This window comes from Rhineura floridana, chromosome 20 (assembly GCF_030035675.1).
Source record: "Rhineura floridana isolate rRhiFlo1 chromosome 20, rRhiFlo1.hap2, whole genome shotgun sequence".
NCBI lineage: Eukaryota > Metazoa > Chordata > Lepidosauria > Squamata > Rhineuridae > Rhineura > Rhineura floridana.
Window position 1 is genome coordinate 12,658,937 of NC_084499.1, and position 24,455 is coordinate 12,683,391.

At 46.8% G+C, this 24,455-nt stretch overlaps 1 protein-coding gene across 1 annotated transcript in view; it reads right to left on the reverse strand.

The window, feature by feature from the left end:
• CACNA1B (calcium voltage-gated channel subunit alpha1 B) overlaps nucleotides 1–24,455 on the reverse strand; it is a 348,989-nt gene that overhangs the window by 9,602 nt on the left and 314,932 nt on the right. Inside the window, exons 37-43 of the mRNA XM_061604351.1 lie at nucleotides 21,109–21,205; nucleotides 14,924–15,032; nucleotides 13,880–13,984; nucleotides 12,924–13,036; nucleotides 11,113–11,234; nucleotides 9,802–9,943; nucleotides 6,152–6,262 (exon numbers count right to left, since the gene is read on the reverse strand). Coding sequence (XP_061460335.1) covers nucleotides 6,152–6,262; nucleotides 9,802–9,943; nucleotides 11,113–11,234; nucleotides 12,924–13,036; nucleotides 13,880–13,984; nucleotides 14,924–15,032; nucleotides 21,109–21,205 — 799 coding nt within the window. The remainder of the gene's footprint in view (nucleotides 1–6,151; nucleotides 6,263–9,801; nucleotides 9,944–11,112; nucleotides 11,235–12,923; nucleotides 13,037–13,879; nucleotides 13,985–14,923; nucleotides 15,033–21,108; nucleotides 21,206–24,455) is intronic.

The following is a 24,455-nucleotide window of genomic DNA, read 5'->3' on the forward strand; positions in this document are numbered from 1 at the left end:
CGGGGCAGTTGTCCTGGACCCCGCACTTTGGGGGGGCCGCGCTTGGCGATCTGCTCACCAGCCGGCTCCTCCCTCCCTGCCTGCTCGCCTTTGCCACGCCATGCAGGGCGCAGCGCTCGCTTGCTCTCTTTCTCTCCGCCCGGGACAGGGGCTCGCTCACCTGCCCGCCCCACCCGCCATGCTGAAGCTGCTGCCGCCACCGCCGCTCCTGCTGTGGTCAGCAAGCGGTAGCCGCCCCAGGGACAGCAAGCTGGGCCGGCAGTTCTGGGACTGGTGCCCGCACACCTACAGCGACTCGGCCAAGACCAAGACGGTGACCCGGAGCAAATGTGGGGGCCCCCCAACTATGCTTTTGCCTCATGCTAAGGGAGGGGCTGGCCCATGGGATACAACCCAGTATGTCTGAAAGGGTCTTTACTCACTTGATATATTCCAGGATCGAGCTTTGCTATTGAAAACAAGCCAGGGCTGAACCCGGGAACAAAATGAAGCCCTGAATGTGTGGCACCCTTCCTACATCACTCATAGTTCAGAGAGTAAAACCAGACCCTCTGTAGTTCATGTCAGACATCTCCCCTGTTCAGTGTATGAAAATCCAAACACAAAAAGGATGTTTCCCCCAGTCGTGTACTACTACTTAATCTACGACTTAATCTACTTTGGGACAGCTGGCTCATCATTTAAACCACTTAGAGGTTTTTGAGGATTAAGTTGGCAGATCAATCTTGTTAAATTAATAAATAAATACAATGCCCCTGATGGCTGATCTTTCTCTCTCCCACTGTTTCTGATGTTCAGCGTGTGAGTGCTGGTGTCGTTTACAGAGCCCAAATGGCATGACCCATGCACAAGAGCGAGGCTATCAACAAGCTCAGGGGGACTCAGAGATGATTCTGGTGTTGATATATAAATGTATGACATACAACTTGAAGGTTTTCAGGAAGTATAAAAATATACAGGGGGGGGGATAAACAGGCCAGTTAGCCTGAGCGTACTCAGTGGCCCCAAAAGGCTGTTTGGCTGGGATGGAGAAAAACCTAGAAAACTATGGAATGGAATGGAGCAGCTGACATCCTGCACAGTAGCATTCCACACTTTGAGCAGCGCTAGCGCGGCTGGATGTTGCCACCCTAGCGCTGCTCTGAGACCCAGCCCTGCTTCGAATACTACCAGTGAGGACTCAGTGACACAAGATGGGGCTGAGCAGAGGACACTTGGCTCAGAGCACCCTGAGTATGTGGCCCCTCTCAAGCATGTGGCACAAACTTTGTTATAACAAGACTGCCGTCCCAAGACAAGAGACCTGAAATGAAGTCCTGATGATCATATGGGTAACGTCAGGCTCAGGTGCCAACATCTGCCCTCCACGTCTCTCTATATGGCCCTTGAGGGTTTCTCTAGGCCACACACCCCACTGGCCCTGCTTTGTACCCCAACTGTGTTTTTGCTTGGCTGGATTGTGTCCTTGAACTTCGATAATGCTTCTTGCTTGGCTTGATGGAAGAGGGAGAGCGGTGCGCGAGTGTGTGTAGAAGCTAGCCTACCGTTTCGCGGTAGAATTCATAATTATTGCTCTGCCCACCACTGCCTGGACTGTTGCCGAGGAGGGAATGCAGCCCTCGGGCTAAAAAAAAGCCCCCCCCGTCTTAAGTGGATTTCAGAGTATACGACTTAAGTTCAAGTGAGCTACATACTGCCAGGTAACGGCCCGGTGACCGTGCTTTGCCTCTCTGCAAGCAATTCGGACAGAAAATATAGTGGAAGCAGCCCCAACCAGCACAGCCAGGGTCAGACATCACAGCAGGTGCACGGCGGACGTGATGATGAAGGAGAGGCAGGGAAGGAGGAGTGGGGGGTGAGAGGAGGAGAGGAACCAGAGAGGGAGACAAAGAGGCAAAGGAAGGGGGGGAATGAATAGAGACAAGAGACAGAAATGGGTGTTAGTCAAATGTTGTCCATGGAACAAAATGAGGATCCAAGAGTGGCGACTGGTTATTCAAATGAAACTACCAACAGAAAAAAGTCCTGGCACATCACCCATTGAGGCTAGATCTGCTCAGATGTCTCATAAGCAGTGATGGGGAAACCCGTGGCCCTGCCAGATGTTCGTTGTAGGACCCCAACTTGCACCCCGCCCCAGCTAGCACAGGTGTGGGGGACCTTTGGCCCTCCAGATGTTGCTGAACTACAATTCCCCTCATCCCTGGTCATTGGCTATGATTGCTGGGGCTGATGGCGGTCGTTGTTTGGCAACATCTGGAGGGCCAAAAGTTCCTCACACCTAAGCTAGGGTGACTAATTTCCAAGGATGATAGGAGTTGGAAGCCAGCATCATCTGAGAGGGACACAGGATTACCACCTATGGGCCTCCCAGATGTTGCAGGTCTACAACTCCCGTCATCCTTGCCTGTCGGCCGTGATAGCTGGAGCTGGGGGCTGATGGTTCCCCATCCCTGCTACAAGAGGGAAATCTTACTCGCACCAAACTAAAGCAGGTTATTAGCAGAGGGAAACACATCTAAGGTTTGGGTCTTTGGGGCTATAGGACATCATAGTTGCTAAGGTGCAGCTCAACCCACCAGGGTGGGACATTGCTTAGTGGAGCCCTTGGAAATTGCTGCTCTATTACAAAAGCTCCCTCTCCTTGTCATTATAATCCATTCCCTCTGCTGGTTTCCTCTTTCGCCCAATCTGGTGGTGGCGAGGAGCAGGTAGAGCACCCTCTGCTGCACTTCAGTCCCTGGCCCACCCACTCCTGTTATATCCGTGGCCCTGCAGATATTGCAAGACTGTAACTGCCGTCATCCCTGGCCACTGGCCATGCTTCCTAGGGCTGATGGGCATTGGAGTCCAACAACATCTGGAGGGCCACAGCTTCCTCAGCCCTGTACTAGTGGGAAGTAGAAGGGGAAATGAGAGTAGGCAAGAGGCGGCTTTGAGCCCCCCATCTGGGGGCCTGGATGGCTTCACCATTGCACTCCACCTGGACTTAGCATGGCAAGTGATGCATGGCAGGGCCATGTCCAGCCTGGCATTCATCACAGCTGTGCACAAATGGCCTCTCGAAATTCTCCACCCTGCACAATACTGGAGAGAGTCCACAGGCAAGAGAAATTCTCCCAAAGGGAAAAGAAGTTCCACTATGCTTTCCCAAACAGAACTTGAAAAGAACAAAGTGAAGGTAAAACATACCATTTTATATGATACAAACATAGATGTTTAACGTTCCATAAAATGAAAACTATGGATAAATATAAAGAACGCACTTCATTATCCCACATACAGGCTACTACCAATTAAAAATGAGTGCTTCTAAAATATATCTAATGGCCAGGCACATTTCAGCATTTTTATTCAGTGGCCAAACATTTCTTCAGTGGCCAAATGTTTAGTCCGCATTCTTCTGTAGACAAAAAAAAAACCAAACTGGAATTCCAGTATAGACGTCCAGACAATTTTCAGAATTGCCCAATCACCCTATGCCTTTGCACTGCTTTTTGAAAATTGTGTGTTTTACCTTAACTCTGTTTTTTTTTTCAGGAGAAATTGTTCAACAGTTTCTTGGGAGTAGGGTTCACCATTAGCAGTGGTAGGAGCACAGCGTCTTTCCTCCATCCCCTAAACGGATTTTTTTTTTTGCTAGTTCTGCAAGTGTTGGCAGCCTGTCCGCTCTTTTACCTCCTACACAATGCTCAAGACCAAGCATCGTTTGGGAGCAGAGGGGGGGGCAGCCATCACACAAAATGGTGCAGAATGGAATATTTGGTCTTTTCCCAAGTGGGTGAGAAAAATCTCAGAAACTGTCAGAAAAACAGTATTTCAGCTCAGTTCTATTATTGATATCTAATCACCAGTGACCCTCCTCCCAATCTCCCCACCCACTCACTTACCTTCCTGCTGCTCTAGGGGCAGCAAATGGAAGGAAGATTGCACACTCCCTGCCATCTGGTACATAAGGAGCCCTGGGAAATATAATTTTCCCAGGAACTACTGTGGAAGTTAGGGTCCCTGGGAAATTATATTTCCCAGGTCCACTTGCTCATGGTGAGCTGTCATGAAGCTATCCAGCATGGGGGATGGAGGAAGTAACCTCCCATCCCTCACATTTGTCACTGCTGAATAGCAGGGAGATAAGCAAATGGGTGGGAAGGATGTGGAAGATTATGTTGGAGAAAGGGAGTGAAATGTTGGCTCTTCCTGGCTAGAGGAGAATAAAGGGCCATAAGTGCATCTTGCATCCAAAATAGATTTATATTCCACCTGTCCTCCAAAAGGAGCCCAGGGTGGCAAGCATCAAAATGTTTTCCTTCAACAAGATCTCTAATTTCATCTGAACGAATTTAAGGTTGAGAAATGGAGTGACCCACTAGCACCTGGATAACAATCACCAGCAATGTGTGAATGATGGAATGGCGTATGAAATGCAAGACCGGATTATGCTCAGTCACACAGGTGATGATTGGGGTGGCATTAAATAAGCATAGGAAGAAGGAATTTATATACTATTGTTGTTATTGGAATTTCTCTTGCACAAGAACTGTTTCTGGTGCTTCTCCTAAGCCAAAGGGTTCTTAGCCAGTCATTCATTGAGTGGAATGGGAAATCAAACAGAAATCAAGAGAACTTCACCCTTGGCATGAGATCAGTGACTGCTACCGCTAGAATCAGTTGGTGAATTATCCCTTCTTGACTGATTTCAATCATCTCACCGTCCCACAGTGGTCAGTGGGGCACTGAATCCGCTTGGGTTTTTGACTGAACTTTCAAGGGGGTGTGCAAGATGCTGCATCTATTTTGGGATGAGGTTACAGCACCTTGGACAGCTCCTTGAAAGTTTCAAGTAAAACCTGGAGCGGATTCACCGCCCCAGTGACACTGGAGCCACCAGCCTCAGTTGCCCACAGCAATGCCTTTCTGCTCCTGACAAATGAATAAAGCTGGTTCCCACAGGTGTTGTATCAATATGTGCCATTCCTTGATGGCTCGCTACTAAATCTGCCAACTCCCTCCTCTGAAAAGGATTGCCTTTGTTGTGACACCGGGAAACGTGAGAATTCTATATATGATAGCAGCATGGAAATATATCCTGTACCAGGTCAGACTACTTGCCCATTTATTCCAGTACTGTCTACTCAGACTGACAGGGGCTTTCCAGGGTTTCTGGTCTTTGTCACCTGCTAAATCAGGGGTAGCTAATACAGTAGCCCCTCCCACTGTTATTTGACTCCACCTCCATGCTGATGACACACAGCTCTGTTTCTCCATAACTTCTGAATCTGGAGAGGCTGTGAAAACTCTGGATTAGTGTCTGAATGCAGTTGGGGACTGGATGAAAGCCAATAAGATATGCTTGGATCCTGGGAAGATGGAGGCTCTTTGGGTGGGTGGTTCCCTTGTCGAGGAGACAGGCAAATTAACTCTTCTGGACAGGGTTACGCTCCCTCTGAAGGAGCAGGTACGTAGCTTGGGGTACTCCTGGATACACCTCTGTCACTAGAGGCTCAAGTGTCCTCTGTGGCTAGGAGTGCCTTTTACCAGCTTCATCTGGTTCAACAGCAACGTCTGTTCCTGGACAGGGATAGCCTGACCACTGTAGTCCATGTGCTGGTAATCTAAGGGCTGGATTACTGCAATGTTGGGTTGTCCTTAGGCTTGGTTCGGAAGCTCCAGCTGGTGCAGAATGTGGCGGCCAGACTGCTGATGGAGGCACATGGCTCACAACATGTGACACCGTTAAAACATCTGCACTTGCTGCCCATCTGCTACCGAGCCAAGCTCAAGGTCCGTGTACTACTTTGCAAAGCCCTGAACAACTTAGGTCCAGGATACCTTGGGAACTGGCCATCAATGGCTTCTAAGGGGGACGGCTGTGCTCTGCCTCCACAGTCCGAGGCAGTATGGTTCTGAATACCTGTTGCTGGAAACCACAGGAGGGGCGACTGCTGTTGCACTCAGGGCCCTGCTTGCGGACTGCTGTCCAGAGGCAACACCTGCTTGACGGGACCCATAAATACATCAAATCACCCAGGACAGCACAGCCCTCTTGAAACCTCCCAAACACTTTCCAGACACCGAGAGAAACGTAAAGGAAGGTGTTAAACTGGAGACTTACTGTATGTCTTCTGTTGCCAGTTAAACCTCCTGTGCTCACCTGAGTTTCTGCCGCCAGGCGGGGCATAGAAGCAGCTCGGCCCTGGCTCTCCAGGCCAGGCTGATGCTCACCATTGGCCAACGTTGGACTGATCTCTCGCATTTCTACTACCTGAGAGACAGAGAGGCAGCATCACAGGAGTAGACATGGCGTTTGCAAGCAAAGCTCTCAATAGTCGTGGTGGATATCTCACTGCATCCAGAGAGGGAGAGGTGAGATGGCAAGGGCCCCTCAGCTGAGATCAACGGCCATTTGGCTCCTCCCCTATGTCCTGTAGTACCATATGGACATCGAGATGTATGGAATCCAGCGGCTGCCTGAATCAGGGTCTGAAACTGCTTGATTATATCCTTTTTTATGATATAAGCCTATACTATGGTAATAAGTAGAAGCTTTAGAACTGTATCCTGTAAAGAGTTGATTCTTTGTAATAATGGATGCCTGGTACCTAATGTCATAAGAAGGGGTAGCTAAAGGCCTGGGTCCACAAAGCTCAAATATAGACTGGGAGAGGACTGGAGGCTCGGTGGGCAGTGCCAAGCAGGAAGAGCCATATAAGGAGTGTCCACAGGAAGCACCAAATATAGGCAAGCCTTTCTTTTGGGAAAGGAAGGCCTGTCTCCTTTGGCTGCATGCCCAGAAATTCCCATGGGTGCTTATTGTGATGGGCTGCCTGCCAAGCAAATTACTCGTACTGTCTGCAGTTCCTCCAGATGGTGTTGTTATATGCCTCCAAGTCGACTACAACCTATGGCGACGCTATGAATCAGCGACCACCAAGAGCATCTGTCATGAACCACCACAAGTTCAGATCTTGTAAGTTCAGGTCTGTGGCTTCCTAAATGGAATCAACCCATCTCTGGTTTGGCCTTCCTCTTTTTCTACTCCCTTCTGTTTTTCCCAGCATTATTGTCTTTTCTAGTGAATCATGAAGAATCATGATCCCACAGAAAAGGAAGTGTCAGAAAATAAGAGCAGTGAGAGGAGCAAGGCTTTGGGGCATTCGGAAGGCGAGAACAAGAAACATGTAAAATCCAGGAGCAGACAGGAAACCTGTGGACTTAAAATGGAAATGGCCTGCCTTCAAGTTGATCCTGACTTATGGTTACCCTCTGAATCAGTGACCTCCAAGAGCATCTGTCATGAACCAACCACCCTGCTCAGATCTTGTAAGTTCAGGTCTGTGGCTTCCTTTATGGAATCAATCCATCTCTTGTTTGGCCTTCCTCTTGTTCTACTCTCTTCTGTTTTTCCCAGCATTATTGTCTTTTCTAATGAATCATGTCTTCTCATTCTGTGTCCAAAGCATGATAAGCTCAGTTTCATCATTTTAGCTTCTAGTGATAGTTCTGGTTTAATTTGTTCTAACACCCAATTATTGGTCTTTTTCGCAGTCCATGGTATTAGCAAAGCTCTCCTCCAACACCACATTTCAAATGAGTGGATTTTTCTCTTATCCCCTTTTTTCTCTGTCCAACTTTCACATCCATACATAGAGATCGGAAATACCATGGTCTGAATGATTCTGACTTTAGTGTTCAGTGATACATCTTTGCATTTGAGGATAGGAAGCCCCATATAAGGGCTTCCAGGATGACAGATGGCTGGGTGAACCCCTTTGAAGCCACCAATGGGGAGAAGGCCAGCTCCTGGAAAGTGTGGGCACCCAACTGGTTCTAAGAGAGTCTCCATATACCACCATTGAGATTCCAGGTACCACTCTTAAGAGACCGGCCAGGAGGGAATGTGTGACCCAGCACCTGCTGCCATCTATAGGGGGGGGTCTCCCAGTAGCTGAATCGGGTTGTATAATATCTGCTCTGTAGAGTTAAGTATGTAATGCTGAAGTATAGATGTAAGGTTGTTTGATTGGTTGGTTGGTTTATTTATTTATTTATTTATACATACAAGTATTTGTATACTGCTATTTCGTTAAAGAGAGCCAGTGTGGTTAGAGTGTTGGACTGTGACCTGGGAGACCAGGGTTCAAATCCTGACACAGCCATGAAGCGCACTGGGTGACCTTGGGCCAGTCACTGCCTCTCAGCCTCAGAGGAAGGCAATGGTAAACCACCTCTGAATACTGCTTACCATGAACACCCTATTCATAGGGTCACCATAAGTCGGGATTGACTTGAACGCAGTCCATTTCCATTTTCAGTGGTTAGAGTGTTGGACTATGACCTGGGAGACCACGGTTCGAATCCCCACACAGCCATGAAGCGCACTGGGTGACCTTGGGCCAGTCACTGCCTCTCAGCCTCAGAGGAAGGCAATGGTAAACCACCTCTGAATACTGCTTACCATGAACACCCTATTCATAGGGTCACCATAAGTCGGGATTGACTTGAAGGCAGTCCATTTCCATTTTCAGTGGTTAGAGTGTTGGACTATGACCTGGGAGACCAGGGTTCGAATCCCCACACAGCCATGAAGCTCACTGGGTGACCTTGGGCCAGTCACTGCCTCTCAGCCTCAGAGGAAGGCAATGGGAAACCACCTCTGAAGCGAGAAATACAGGTACAGGAATGAAGTGAACAATGCCTTGTTTCACCTGTGTGGCTGGCACAAACTAAACAGGGTAAGCCTTTTCTGGTATGGAAATAAAACTGTGAGGAAAGCTTCAGTGCTTGACATTCTGTCTGTTGGACATCTTATTATTTGTGTTTGGCTCCCAATTTCCTTTGGGACCCTATACTTCAGCACAACAGCTTGTAATATTTTGAATGCTGGAAAAAATGGCCATAAAAAAGGATGAACTTTTTTATGAAGGAAAACAAGTATATTTGGATGAACTTGGGAGTGCATTTCTTGAGTACTGCGTCCAGTTCTGGTCACCTCATTTTAAGAAGGATGCAAACAAACTGGAACAGGTTCAGAGGAGGGCAACAAGGATCATCAGGGGACTAGAAACAAAGCCCTATGAGAAGAGATTGAAAGAACTGGGCATGTTTAACCTTGAGAAGACAGAGGGGAAATATGATAGCACTCTTCAAGGACTTGAAAGGTTGCCACACAGAGGAGGGCCAGGATCTCTTCTCGATCATCCCAGAGTGCAGGACACGGAATAATGGGCTCAAGGTGCAGGAAACCAAATTTTGGCTGAACATCAGGAAAAACTTCCTGTTAGAGCACTATGACAATGGAACCAATGACCTGGGGAGGAGGTGAGCTCTTCAACACTGGAGGCATTCAAGAGGCAGCTAGACAGCCACCAGTCAGGTCTGCTTTAATTTGGATTCCTGCATCAAGCAGGGGGTTGGACTCAATGACTTTATAGGCCCTTCTAACTCTATGATTCTGTGCATTTGTTTGTTTTGTAAAAGGACAAACTGGAACAGGTGCCAGTTCATTTTTGGACAGGACGAACTTGAACTTGAACTAGTTCTTTTTTTAAATGACCTTTCCTAGTACTGGCTTCAGTTCATAGAATTTTTGGGGGTAGGGGGAGACATCTTGTCCTTTGCCTCAAGCAGAAAAATGTCCTGAGCCAGCCCTACTGTTCTTTCTGCTAGAAGAAGGTAAACTGAAAAGTACATTTAACTGGTGTGGGATGGGGGGGCGGGGTTTTGGATTAGCACAAAGAGCAAGGCATGCCGCCTATGGAAGGACCCCCCCCCCAAACCAAAAACGGTGCACTTAATCTTCACCTGCTTGGTTGTCTGCTCAATCGGGATTTCTTCTGACCGGCCACGCTCAAAAGCTGGTGTCCTCGTTTCATAAAACACATCCTGAGTCCGTTGAGTCCCCCATGAAACAGACTCCTTGATTCCTCCTCCCTCTGGCGTTTGTCTGTCACAAAAATTGAGAGAAAAAGAACTTGCAAAGGGCATGCTATTGTGGGTAGAGCAGGTTGGGGAAAACTCCCAAAGCAACAAAGAGACCACAGGTTCAAGTAGTTACCAGATACAGGGTAAGGAAGAACTAGTTCTCATTGAGGTGGTAAACCTGCGTTTGGGCTGCACAACTTCAGACTGCAGGAGGGAACACATCCGACGGAATGCTCTTCCATGGTAAATAACAAAATAAATCCCCGCACATAGAAAACTTCCATATCAGAGTAAATAGACAACAGCAGGAATGAGGAACCTATGGCCCTCCAGATGTTGTTGGACTCTAAGTCCCGTCATACTTGATTGTTGGCCAAGCTGGCCAGAGCTCATGGTGTTATGCCTCCCTCGGAGGACTCAACAGAGGATGAAGGGGAAAGGGCAACGTCAGACCCCAGGAAAGGGACAAGCAGAGAGGCAGCCAAATACCCTTTGCCATCAGGCAAGGAACAGGAGCCTGCTGGAGCCCTCCTGTCATATTCAAGGAGCAACCAGGAAGTTACTCTGACCCCAGCAGAGGGGATGCCAATGGGTGTTGGAACAATGGGGGCAGTTGGCCTGTTTAAGAACCATAAGCTCTCGAAAGAGGGAAGCCTGATTGCAAACACCTGGCCTCAAAGACCGAGCCTGAAAGGCCATGAGTGGCTTGGGCTCTTTTGCTAGAAACAACGTCAGACCTCCGTGTCAGATCATTGCCAGCCTTGCTCATGATCCCGTGCCTTCGACCTTGCCCTGCCTGATTGGATCTCCGGTACCTGGACTTTAGGACTCCCAAGGACTTGTCTGATCTACACAGGGCCAGCGCCAGGCATTACTGGGCCCTAGGGCAGCAGCCTGCCCGGGCAAGTGGCTCCTGCCTGTTCTACCTACCTCTCTCTGGTCTCCTACTGTTGTGCACACAGGGCTGCCATCAACCAAGATGGCGGTGGAGCCTTCTCTAAGGGGCAGATGGGAGTTTTTGTCACAGATTCGCCACCCTTGGGCTAGAATATTTGTGATGCTAGTTTTCTATATGCAGGGAATTTCTGGTATGGAGATGCATTCCAACTACAGCCTGAGGTCGTACAACCCCAGCTTTCCTGCCTCTGTGAGGGCGCAGCTGAACAGAGTGGGAACTTTCTGGGTACTCACAAGGCACCTCCGTTGTTGAGAGAAGCGGAACTCTTTTGACTCAGGAAAGCGTTGGGGAACACTGGAGGGCGGCTTTGCTCAAGCGCTGCTTTCAGTGGGTGGAAGAGAGACACCGTCCCAGTCTGCAAGGCAGAGGAAGAGGCCCAGAGGGAAGCATGAACCTTATTCAAATAAATATTAGCCGCTCTCGCAACAATTCACACAGTGCAGGAGCAGTTGACAGTCATCCTGGCCGGTAAAGCCTCTGTGCTCATGGTTGCAAGGTGCCTCAGTGAGCAACCTCTACGAATCTGCCCTCTGTTCCTTGGAAGGGGCTACAGCGTAGTGTGAGGGCCACATTCCCTTTTGAAACCTTCCGAGGGCCACGCGCCAATGGTGGGCAATAAATGTGAATTGAACCTTGCTACAGCAGGATAGTTTCTACACACACGCGCACATGCCTATCTATCCTCAATCCAAGCAAGCAAGGGTTCCGAGTTCAAGAACACATTCCAGCCCTGCAAACACACTCAAAGAGGAAGCGAAGCATAGCTGGTGAGAGCGTGGCCTGGCAGAAGGGGTGTGGCTGAGGAGGAGGTGTGGCCTGGCAGAAGGGGTGTGGCTGAGGAGGAGGCGTGGCCTGGTGAGAGTCCCAAGAGCTGGACAGAGAGGCCTCGAGGTTGCGTTTGGCCTTCCAGCCTGAAGTTCCCCACGTGAGGGTCTAGAGGGACCAATGCTTTGACCCAGTATAAATACAGCTTCCGTATTCCCAAAAGACTTATTCATGAATGGGAAAGTGGGACATGAGCCAGGAAATGGGTGCAGAAGGAGGGCAAGCTGCTCTCATAACTAGCTTGAAGACGTAAGAACATCAGAAGCGCCTGCTGGATCAGGCCAACGGCCCATCTAGTCCAGCATCCTGTTCTTATGGTGGCCAACCGGATGCTTATGGGAAGCCCGCAAGCAGGACCTGAGGGCAACAGCAGTCTCCCCTCCTGTAATTTCCAGAAACTGCTATTCAGAAGCATACTGCCTCCAACCATGGAGGCAGAACATGACTATCATGGCTAGTAGCCATTGAGAGCCCTATCCTCCATGTATTTGTCTAATCCTCTTTTCAAGCCATCCAAGTTGGTGGCCATCGCTGCCTCCTGTGGGAGCAAATTCCATTGTTGAATGACATGCAGCGTGAAGAAGCCCTTTCTTTTGTCTGTACAAAAGCAAAGTAGGTGCCACCACTGGAAAGGCCCTGTCGCGGGTCTAAAGAGAAGCCTGGTGCCTTCTGCCCAACAACAGCCACAGCCGCCATGTCCTTCTCCTCCTCCTGCTCCAGGCAAGGCCCAGGTTCCCAAGCCTGAGCTCCCGCAGCCGCCCCCCAACATAAACTGGCAGCAGAAGCCCGGAGAGCAGCAGCTGAGCGAGCCCGAGGACACGGAGAGGAAGACAACATTGAAACAGCAAACAGCTTCACTGTGAGAAATGCCTGTCGCCCTTCTGCTTCTCGGGAGCTGCCGCCCCCCGCTTACACCACCTCCTCTTTCTTGGCAGTGCCGATAATGATAATGTTATCTGTAATTTCATTTCATTTTTTGCAAATTGTATTTTTATTGTATTTCTACACCTGTGTTGATTTTTCTTTGTAAGCCGCCTTGAGGGCCTTTGGCTGAAAGGCGGGGTATAAATAAAATTTAATAATAATAATAATAATAAAAAGACAGTGTTTCTTCTGCCTCCCTGGAGTCTTTAGTTACAGGTGTTTGGGATAACAAGTACACAGACAGGTCTGTGTTCATCTGCAGAGCGTCCCAGTGGCAATGAGACAGAATGTTTACCTGGCAAAGACCTCCAGAAGCTGGGTGGGCAGGATCCCGGGTGTTCTTGTTTTGTTTGTAGAAGTCGAATATCATCAATGCTGCGTACACTTTCCCCACCGTCATCGCTTCATCTGGGCAAAGAAACAGAGCATGCAAAAGAAAGTAAGAGAATAGATATTGAGGAAGCAGAATTTATTGATGGAAAAAAGCTGGGGTGGATCGAGTCCATTTGAACAGAGGTCCTAGGTGGCCACTGATGGCCTGGGAGTGGGGAGCTATCATAATTCTTTCTGAGAGCAAACTCAGAGGATCTGTTACCTCTCAGTTTTGAATCAAAATGAGGCTGCCCAAGAATAAAGTAATGCTTTATGTATTCTAGGAACGGGCAAATGTGTCAATTTCAATTTCTCTCAGTTCCTTCTGTTTCCAATAGTAAATTCAGTTCTCCGCATTTCCACAACAATTTGCATTTTTTTAAAAAAAATGTGGGAAAATTCACCAACATTTTAGTGCAAATTTCCTGAAATACACAGATTTTCTTACACATTTTTGACTCAAATACACATTTTTGCAACAATGCATTTCTGTGTCTTTATCTGCACGAATACATGCCTTTTTATGCACACTTTCCCCTAATATGTGCATTTTGGTAGTTTTTGGGTTGGGATCCTTTTTTGCTTCATTTGCTGAACCAGAGTGGAGGCCAGAGGCTCCATGTCAGTGGGACAGTGAAATCCACTGCCCAGAGCTGTCCAACGTGCTGAAACCTATTTTTGGGGATGGTTTTCAGCACCTGGAACAGCTCCGATGAAAACTTGGTATGGGTTCTACTGCCCCACTGGCATGAAGCCGCCAGCCTCCACTGTTGAAATGTCCCCATAGCTTCACCACCCCTGCTAAAACATTTCTCAGTATAAATATTACGTTCATGCCTATTCCATCTCCGCAGTACCAGGGGGAAAAGCGGTCCTTACGTTTATGAGGTGGCACCAGCAGATCCAAGGTTTTTGGCGACAGGTTGGGCCAAACCAATGAGATCTCCTTCCTCAGCTCAGCATCACACTGGTGCTGCAGGACCCCTGTCAGGTGTGAGTCAAGAGAGACAAAGAAGAAAATTATTATCTGTCACAACAGGCCCCATAAGAGGAGCTGTGCTGGATCAGACCAAAGATTTATCAAATATAACATTTCGTTTCCCAGAATGGCCAACCAGATGCCTCTAGCAGATCCACAAGCAGAACATGAGGAGAGTGGATCTCAAAAGAACATAAGATCCTGCTGGATCAAGTCAAAAGCCCCATCTTGTGCGGTATGCTGTTCTCACAGTGGCCAGATGCCCCAATGGGAAGCCCGCAAGCAGGACCTGAGTGCAACAGCACTCTCCCCACTTGTGACTCCTAGCAGCTGGTATTCAGAGGTATATTGCCTCTGATACTGGAGGTGCTACAAAGCCATCATGGCTAGTAGCCCTTGAGAGCTATAACCTCCTCCATCTTCTAAAGCCATCCAGGTTGGTGGCCATCTCTGCCCCTTGTGGGAGCCAATCCCATAGTTTAGCTATCATGTGCTGTGTGAAGAACTCTCTTCTGTCTGTCCTGAATCTTTCAACGTTCAGCTGCATTGAATCGCCCCAAGTTCTTGTATCATGAAAGAGAGAGAAAACGTATTGCCCCTGTAAAACTGAGCAGGGAGGAGGATGGGAACCAAACTAGAATGAGTTGGCTTTGCCTGTCACTGGCTCTGGCTCCACCTACTGTGGGGCTCCCTGCGTTCCGCCCCACCAGTCCCAAGGGGCGCCAGCCACACTGTCAGGGAAGGTGAGAGTTGTAGCCCACAGATTTCCCTATCCCTGGTCTAGTGAAAGGGAAATCCATTCAGAACGTAAACTTCTTGCTTTAAAATCTGAATGTTGTGGATTTCCACACATTAATTTGGTCAATATTTGGACCAAAGTCTCCCTCTCCATTCCCCACTCATTCCTTCTCAATGAACTTTCAAGCCATCTCCCCTCATCTCACCTGATGCCAGTTTGATTTCCAGGGCGGTCCGGATCAAGGCCATCAGCGTAGATGTGAAGTGGACGCTCAAGTCATCATTTGAGATGGGCATATTCATCCTTACCAAGCGCTGAGAGACAGACAGGTTTTCCGTCACCACCAACCAACTTCTCCCCCTACCCCAAAGCTGGTCCCCACCCACCTTTTTCCTCCTGTCATTCCTCTCCAGAGTAAGTTTGATTACCAACAGCTGAAGTTCCACAATGTTAACTTTTCCTGTGCTGACTTAGGTGACACACCCCAGATGGTGAAAAGATACATAATCTACATAGGTTCCAATATTCCAATGATGAGCTTCACTTACATTTTGGAAATCCTCACTAGCTATAGCTGCCTTCCTATAGCTTAAAACTACCGTGAATTTTTCTCCATGGTCAGAGTCCCAGGTCTTCTTTCTGAGGTACGTTTCAGAACTTCAAAACTGTCAACTTGACAGCATTTAAAAAAAATAATCTTGGGCCCAAGAACATAAGCAGATGAGGCCAATGGCCCATCTTAGTCCAAATGGGTTAGATTTTAATGTTATTGTTGGAATTTTAAGGCTCTAATGTGAATTGTATGTTTTTATGTTGTGTGTCGCCCAGAGCGGCTGGACAACCAGCCAGATGGGCAACTAATAAATTTAATAAATAAATAAATAACATCCTGTTCTCACAGTGGCCAACCAGATGCCTATGGGAAGCCTGAGCACAAGAGCACTTTTCCCTCCTGTGGTTTCCATCAATTGGCATTCAGAAGCCTGTGACTGTAGAGGTAGAGCATAGTCATCATGGCTAGTAGCAATTTGATAGCCTTATCCTCCGTGTATTTGTCTAATCCTCTTTTAAAGCCATCCAAGTTGGTGGCCATCGCTGCCTCCTGTGGGATTGAATTCCATAATGTAACTCTGCACTGCATGAAGGAGCTCTTTCTTTGTCAAACAGAAAGCAGGTGAAAAGTCTCCGCCAAGGATCTAAAGAAGGGTCATCGTATGTGTTACTCCTCCCTTATCTTCCACTATTTTCAAATGTATGACGTGTGTCAATCCAGATTTTACAGTCAAGATACCCTCCAAAGCATCCTAGAAATGGTAGTTCAGTGTGATTGCTAAAAACGTTTCAGCAAAACAACATATGCAATGACTATTGAACAGAAAAGGCTTGTCCATTAGGGCAAAAAGGGCGCTGCCCCACCAGCCTCAGTCTGCCCTCAGCAAGTCTCCACCTGCCTGCCTGATTACTTACAGCCAGTCTGGGGAGGGGCGGGACTGCCAGCTTCCTCCTCCTCAGTCTTAGTGTTCCCTTTGTAGAACGCGGCAGGGAGGAGGACGCCCCTTGCGTTGTTGTGTTGGTAGTATTGCTTGTCATTGCTTTGATGTTGCTGTACACTGCCCTGCTGTTTTGCAAGAGGGTGGTATGTAAATGCTTTTAAATAAATCAATGAAATTATGTATGCTGGTGATCTCCTTGAAGGATGGGCAGGATAGGAATTTGTTTTTCTAGAAAGGGCAACAGCAATGAGCATGGTTAACCTGCAGGCAGTTGACACTGCCTCTCAGCCTTTCATCAATTAGTGTCTGCACAATGCCTGTCTCCAAAAATGATCTCCAAATACTAGCAAAGACAAACGGTGGACTCTTGAGGAATAATTGTTGTCAGGGAGGAAATCAGGCATGAAATGAGCAATAGCACTTCCTGAGGCTGCCAGAAATACTGCCCACCCCCTTCGAATAGCAGAGCAGAAACCCACAAAGATATCACAGCAATTTTTACACACACTAAGGCCACGTGCGCACCTTTTAATGCACGACGATGCCATTTCAAACAGTCTTCACTTCCCCCGATGAATCCTAGGAACTATCATTTGCAAAGGGTGCTGAGAGTTCTTAGGAGACCCTTATTCCCCTCAGACAGCTACAGTTCCCAGAATGGTTTAACGGTCCCTCTTCCCAAGGAACTCTGGGGACTGTAGCTCTGTGAAAGGAATAAAAATTTCCTAACAACTTTCACTACCCTTTACAAATGACAATCCTCAGTGGTACAAGAGTGCTTTAAATGTATAGTGGGGATGTGGCCTAAATTCCAACTGAAAAAAAATGCCTTCAAGTCGATTCTGACTTATGGGCGACCCTATGAATAGGATTTTCATGGTAAGCGGTATTTGGAGGTGCTTTACCATTGCCTTCCTCTGAGGCTGAGAGGCAGCGACTGGCCCGAGGTCACCCAGTGAGCTTCATGGCTGTGTGAGGATTGAAACCCTGGTCTCCAAGGTTGTAGTCCAACACTCTAACCACTATGCCGCACTGGCTCTCATAAATTCCAATTAAGCTGTATCAAACACAGATCTGATTCACCAGCCACTGAGCTGGTCTTCTCTATTGTCAGCACAGGAAAGGTTAGCAGCAGAAATGTACCTTGCTCAGAGCAGCCCAATGGTCCAAACTTACTCAAATAGCCCCACGAAATCCATTTCAGTGTGTGTGTGTGTGTGAGAGAGAGAGAGAGAGAGAGAGAACCAAGGAAAGAAAGATGACTTAGAAGTTAAGATAAAGCTGATAATACATATAGTTTCTCCCAGGAGAACTGTATCCTTGTCGAGTTGGAGGAAGCGGGCTTGAAAACTAGCATTAATTAGCCAAAGGAAGGAAGCATATACTTCCCTAACCTGAAATTAGCAATGGGATCTGTTGGCCGGTGCCGGTTTGAAAGCATTCAGTTGACCTACCAGGCCAGAATCAATTTGAGTTTGTTCTTTATCTGCTAGCCACCAGTCTGTTTTTCCCCTCGCAAAAAGAAAAAAATTACATTAATATTGATATTTTGAAAGGAACTATCAATAAAGTATTTTGAAAGGAAGCATTGATAACATTGTTGAACTGGTCTGAATTCTACCACATCCCTACCTGAGATTTATGTTTTCAGGACCCACCCTATTCCCGTGATTGCAATTTGTTTTAAACTGTTTTTAATAATTGAATTTTAAATTGTTGCAACCCACCCTGGGATATATAGGGTGAAGAGCAGGTAAACAAATCATATGAAATAATCATCATAGAATCATAGAGTTCAAAGGGGCCTAGAAGACCATAGAATCCAACCCCTTGCGCAATGCAGGAATCCAATTTAAAGCATCCCCAACAGGTGGCTATCCAGCTGCCTCTTGAATGCCTCCAGTGTTGGAGAGCCCACCACCTCCCTAGGTCACTGGCTCCATTGTCATAGTCCTCTAGCAGTTAGGACATTATTCTTGATGTTCAGTTGAAATCTGGTTTCCTGCAACTTGAGCCCACTGTTCCTTGTCCTGCTCTCTAGGATGATTGAGAAGAGATCCTGGCCCCTCCTCTGTGTGGCAACCTTTCAAGTACCTGAAGAATGCTATCATATCTCCCCTTAGTCTTCTCTTCTCAAGGCTAAAGCTGCCCGTTCTTTCCATCTGTCTTTATAGGAGAGACTGAAAGACTTTCTGGTCCCCTGATCACCTTTGTTGCCCTCCTCTGAACCCCTTCCATTTTGTCTGCGTCCTTCTTAAAGCGTGGCGTCCAAAACTGGACACAGTACTCAAGATGAGGCCTAACCGGTATGATCATTGGTTTTAAACTGTTTTTAAGAATGCGTATTAAATTGTTGTGACCTGCCTTGGGACTGACTGGGGAAGGTGAGATGATGATAATATTATTTCCATTCCTGACCTCTGCTGAAATTGCAGCAACATTTGCCCCCATTCCCATTTCCTGATGGAATTCTCACCTTTGACGGTACACACACAGGTTGAATGGCACCAATGGGTGTGAGCCCACTCCCTTCTTAACACAGTCAAGGCAGTTTAGAATGTAAAAACAGCTACGCTACTGTGAAAGAGAGTCCCCTTTGGGAAGCCCCGTCCCATCTCTGGGATTCAGCTCTCCTGAACACTACAGAATAAGGCTACAAAGCTATTACCGCATGCACATCAAGGCAAGCAAGGCAGAAGTCTCATGCACAATAACTCTGCAGGGATTGGCCCCTGCCAGCGATGGGGATCACACACATACGCACACAGGAAATGGAGCAACATGAGAAGTGTTGGGAGGGAGATCATAGCTCAGAAGAAGGGCCTGGAGGAGAAAATGCCACATAGGCATAGAAAGTTGGTTGCTACAGAAGGGAGAGAAATGCTGTGTTTGCCATCAAGGGATGGCTGTCTCCACCTGCCTCCATAAGAACTCTGGGCTGTTGGGCAGAGGCATAAAAATGGACAGGGACATTTCTAGGTACTAATGTTTTCTGCTTTTGGGCTACTTCGGACTGGATGTTTTACTTCGCCTATTGATGACATTGATGCTTCCTTACATTTTGATGCAGGTGAAATGGAACTGTTCATTTTTGTCTTGCGCGTTACATTGGAGTGATTTTACCCTTTGATTATGCGCTATTATTGGGCGACTGTATTTAGACTGTTTTGGGGGTGTCTCTTTTTTTTAGGGAACTGCTTTGAGCATTTGCAGAAAACATTGTATGAGATGATCCTCTGTGACGCCGGTGGGGAGCCCTTTGGGTTCTGTGGGCCAGATCCTTATCAGATTGAGCCTTGCAGGAGAAACCTGACAGGAGGACAGGGCTGCCCACCTGTCAAGTCACCAGATGTCACAATCATGTCAGGTGATCAGGATTTCAAAGCACCCAAAGTTAGGACTTCAAAGCACTGTGAAGGGCTTGCCAAGAAGCCTGTATGGTGATTTAAAGTGCAGGAGGCTTCAGCTGTACTACCCATCAGCTGATGGGCGATGGAGCCGAAGCCGGCTTTCTGCAGACATCAGCTACATTTCTCTATGGGGAAATTGCTCACTCCGCCGATCCAGCAAGGGTTCAGATTTGGCCTGTAAGGTCATTTCCCCCAAACCATGCTGACCTGCCACACTCCAGAACCACACACCCTAATTAACTGGGAGCCAATTAAGATACAACCCTGCTCTGGTCCTTATCCAGAAATGCAAAAGCTTGGTCAGAATTGAAAGAGGAGGACATTCTTTAGAGAGAAATGTGATGTCTTGTCAGGGAGATTCAGAATGCTAAGTTTGTTTTATGTTTTTATCCATTTAGGTTTTAACTAATTTTATTCAAATTTGCATCCATTCGTTTTAATTTAATATTTGTTAAAAGAGGGGCTTTTTTTAAAAAAAAAAAAAAAAAGGAGAAGAGATATTGTGGTCTGCCAGGGAAATCTGGCATTTTAAGTTTGTTTCTTATTGTACATAACTTTATTTTAGTCTGAGTTAATTTACCTTGTATTACTTTCATACTATTAAACTTTTGTTTTGTGATGGACTGATAGCTAGAAATGAATAAACAAACCTGATCTGATCTGAATAGACAGTAACAGATACAGTAAAACAAAGGCGAATTGCTGTTCCTGCAGTGGTTCTGGAGAGGGGGCTATCTCTACAGGCACAAATTTTATGTTCTGGAATAAATTCCTCCTCTAAAAGGAGAATCATGCTCATTGGAGATAAATTTCCTCTGCTGATGGGGCTTGGGGCTTGCAGGGAAAGCGGTACCAATTACCAGAGCCCCTTCCAGTCAGGTCAGGACCCTAGACAGCTCCCAGTGGCCCTTGCTAGCTAAGCTGCAGAATGTGTTGTCTCAGCAAAGGATCCATCAGCTCCACCAAGCATGGCCAATAACATCTGGAGGGTCAAAGGTCCGCTACACCTGATCTAATGGCTTAGGAAGGCTGGGTGGGCTGTCCTTTCCAGTGGCTCCACCCCCTTGCAAGAGCTGTCTACAATCCTTAAAGAGACTGTAGCCATTGTGCAACCTCAGACCCTGATGGGAGAACCATGTCTTTCGGTTGGGATAGTGTAGAATGGGGTGCTAAAAGCTACTTCCCAGGGTGGTGACCTGATGTGAATCTGAGCCCTACTCAAGGCATCACTAGGCCCTGACATGATAACAAGCTAGACTATCTCAAATATCTCTGTTCTTTAGATAGCAGGAAAACCTTTTTGTAGTAGGGTTGAACATGTCTATGTTTTGTAGCAGGGTTGAACACTGCTGAACTAGGAAAACTAAGAAAAGCGTATGAAAAAGCTGAGAAGATGTCACAAATATCACAGCGGGAGAGGGGAAGACAATGCAGCCTTAGCCACAACACAGCGGATGGCCCCAGTTGTCCGGAAAGGTGGGTCTAACCTTATAGGCAACGCGAGCTGGGCATTTCTTTCCTAGTCCAAGTGGCGGGGACATGTGTCTCAACATCTCATACATGTCTGTGTAACTAATGCGCCCACTTAGAACCAGAAAGAGAGAGAGAGAGGGAGGGGGACATCAAAGGTGGGGGAAGACAAGACAAGAATCAGAGGGGAGAGAAATGGGAATAAAAAGGAAAAGCAGACAAGAGAGAGAGAGTTATCCGGTTAATTAGTTTGTTTTCCGGGAGGAGAAACAACACAAAAGAGGGTTAATAACTACGAGGAGGGTTAAATCAGAGGATTGTTTTCCCAGTTCCATCTCTTGTGATGTGGTGTCCTCCAGCGGTGGTTGGACTCCAACTGCATTGTCCCCAGGCAATGGCCAGGGATGATGGGAGATGGAGTACAGAACGACATCTGGAGGGCACCACGTTGGCTATCCCCATCTTCAAGCATCTTTCCACATGTGCTCACATCCTTTCCTTTGTTAAAAAAAATAAACAAGGGGGGTTCAAATCCCTGCGGTAGAGGTACGGAATGATCGACGGCGGACAAAGGGGTGGGAAGAAAGAGGTCTGACATCACGACAGGGGGCAGGATGGGGCAGAGCATTCCTGTATCTTCTCCAAGAAGTGTTGGTGCAGGTGTCCAAGTGGTTCTACCCATCATGCCAAGGAGAGGCAGTAGGGAGCGTTATGGGACAGTCAGCAGCGGCTTTAATAAAAACGGTTGTTTTGGGGATGGGGACCAGTTCCTCCCACCGGTGACCCAGAGACTGGAACTTTTTTGAAACTGACTGTCTTATAAGGCTGCCCACATCCAGGCAAGTGCACATCATTGCGCAGAAGGAGAGACTCGGGAAAGGAATTGAGGATCAAAGGGTGAGGGCAGCTTGTCAATCATTCCTGTTCAGGCAACAGGTTAGTTACATTCCAGTCTATCCCTCTCCCTTTTTTTTCTTTGCAATTCAGATAATTTATGTATTTTTTCAGTTCAAATGCCAGGCAAAAAAGAAGGAGAGGAGAAATACACTGGATGGGGTTCTTCAGAAATGCCAAACCTTGAAGGCCACCCTATGAGGGCACTTCCTTCCTAAGCCCAGAGGCGGAGCAATCGCTCTCAACAAACTGTACATATCCTGATAATGTATCCGGCAACTGGAAAGGAAAAATCATAAGTAATAATAAAAGAGAGAGAGAGAGAGAAAACTCCGTTCCCGTCGCCATCCGCCTAAAAACATGACAAAGAGGCAGTCACATTAAATTTCAGAGTCCACAGATTTCCATCACTATTATAAGCCTTTGTCTGAATAAATGTATTTCAGCTAGAGTGGAAGGGTGGCATTTCATAGCCCTGTGTCTATCTACAGAGAAACATATCCTATTATAATCTTCCAAGCTTGAGAAGAATTTTTAAAACATCCTCAGCTCATAAAAAATAAATAAGGGAACTGCTTTTTTTTTTTAAAGGTATGCAGTCTTTCTGAAGCACAGGAAATAGTCCAGACTGACAGCTAAATCATCATTCAGTGCTTCACTCTCAATGCCTGCCTTGCAAGTTTTGCAGTTCATTTCCAAGACAGCTATGTTCTGCCTCAACTGCCAGCAGCAGTATGTGCCTCTGAATTAGGGATGGGCAAGAATTTGATTCAGTTCACATTCCAAGCTGAATGTATCAAATCTGCACTTTCTGAAACAATATGAGAACCAGCCATCCTCCAAAATTCACACGTTTGAATTTTACCAAATGTTTGCCAACCAAACAGTGTTTACAAAAATGCATATATTCGGGAAAAGTGTGCATAAAAATGGATATATGCGTAAAATAATATACAAAATGTGTTATATGATGAAAAAGTGCTGTGTTGGTCAACATTCCCAACCAAAATGTGTTTATTAGGAGAAATTCACACTAAAATGCTGGAGAAAGTATCTATAGGATTTTTTTTTTAAAAAAATCACAAATTGCTGCATAAATGTGGAAAACTGAATTTAAGATTGGAAAACTGAGCAGAGCTTGGAAAAGTTACTTTTTTGAACTACAACTCCCATCAGCCCCAGCCAGCATGGCCACTGGATTGGGCTGATGGGAGTTGTAGTTCAAAAAAGTAACTTTTCCAAGCTCTGAAAATGAGAAACGAAGAGAATCAAAATTGACAAATCTTTCCATCATTCCACTCACAGAAATGAATAAACCTAAATTTATATAATTTTCCCTCAGCATCTTTAGCTTGATCATTCTTTGTTTTATTTATTTTTTCTTTCCACATCAGCAGAAAGGAAATTCCTGGGTCATGATGAAATGATTGCAGTTCTAGTATCTCAGGTACCATAAATCTGGCTTTCAGTGTTTACTTACGTCTCTCTCTAGTGATTTCCACCTGTGAGTGGATTCAGACAACCGTGTGATCCATGTGATAGTTGCAAGTAATGCAGCCTTGTATTTATTTATTTATTTATTTATTTATTTGTTAAATTTTTATACCGCCCCACTAGCATAGCTCTCTGGGCGGTGTACAACAGAAAGTATATACAATAAAATCACATAAATCGGTACAAAAACATATATATAAAAATCCACAAATCTAAAACCAAATTGAACATATTAAACTAAAATGCCTGAGCAAAGAGAAAGGTTTTAACTTGGCGCCGAAAAGATAGCAATGTCGGCGCCAAGCGCACCTCAACGGGAAGACTATTCCACAGTTCAGGGGCCACCACTGAGAAGGCCCTGGTTCTGGTAACCATCCTCCGAGCCTCTCTATAAGTCGGAACTCGGAGGAGGGCCTTCGATGTTGAACGTAGTGTACAGGCAGGTTCATATCGGGAGAGGTGTTCCAGAAGGTATTGTGGTCCTGCACTGTATAAGGCTTTATAGGTTAAAACCAACACTTTGAATCTGGCCCGGAAACATATAGGTAGCCAGTGCAAGCAGGCCAGAACAGGTGTTATATGTTCGGACCGCCTGGTCCTCGTTATCAGCCTGGCCACCGCACTTTGCACAAGCTGTAGTTTCCGAACCGTCTTCAAAGGCAGTCCTACGTAGAGCGCATTGCAGTAATCCAATCGAGAGGTTACCAGAGCATGGACAACTGAGGTGAGGTCCTCCCTGTCCAGATAGGGACATAGCTGGGCTACCAACCGAAGTTGGTAGAACGCATTCCTTGCCACCGAGGCTACTTGAGCCTCGAGTGACAGGGAAGGATCTAAGAGTACTCCCAGACTACGAACCCGCTCCTTCAGGGGGAGTATAACCCCGTCCAGAACAGGGTGCATATCCACCATCTGATCAGAGAAATCACCCACCAACAGCATCTCAGTCTTGTCTGGATTCAGCCTGAGTTTATTA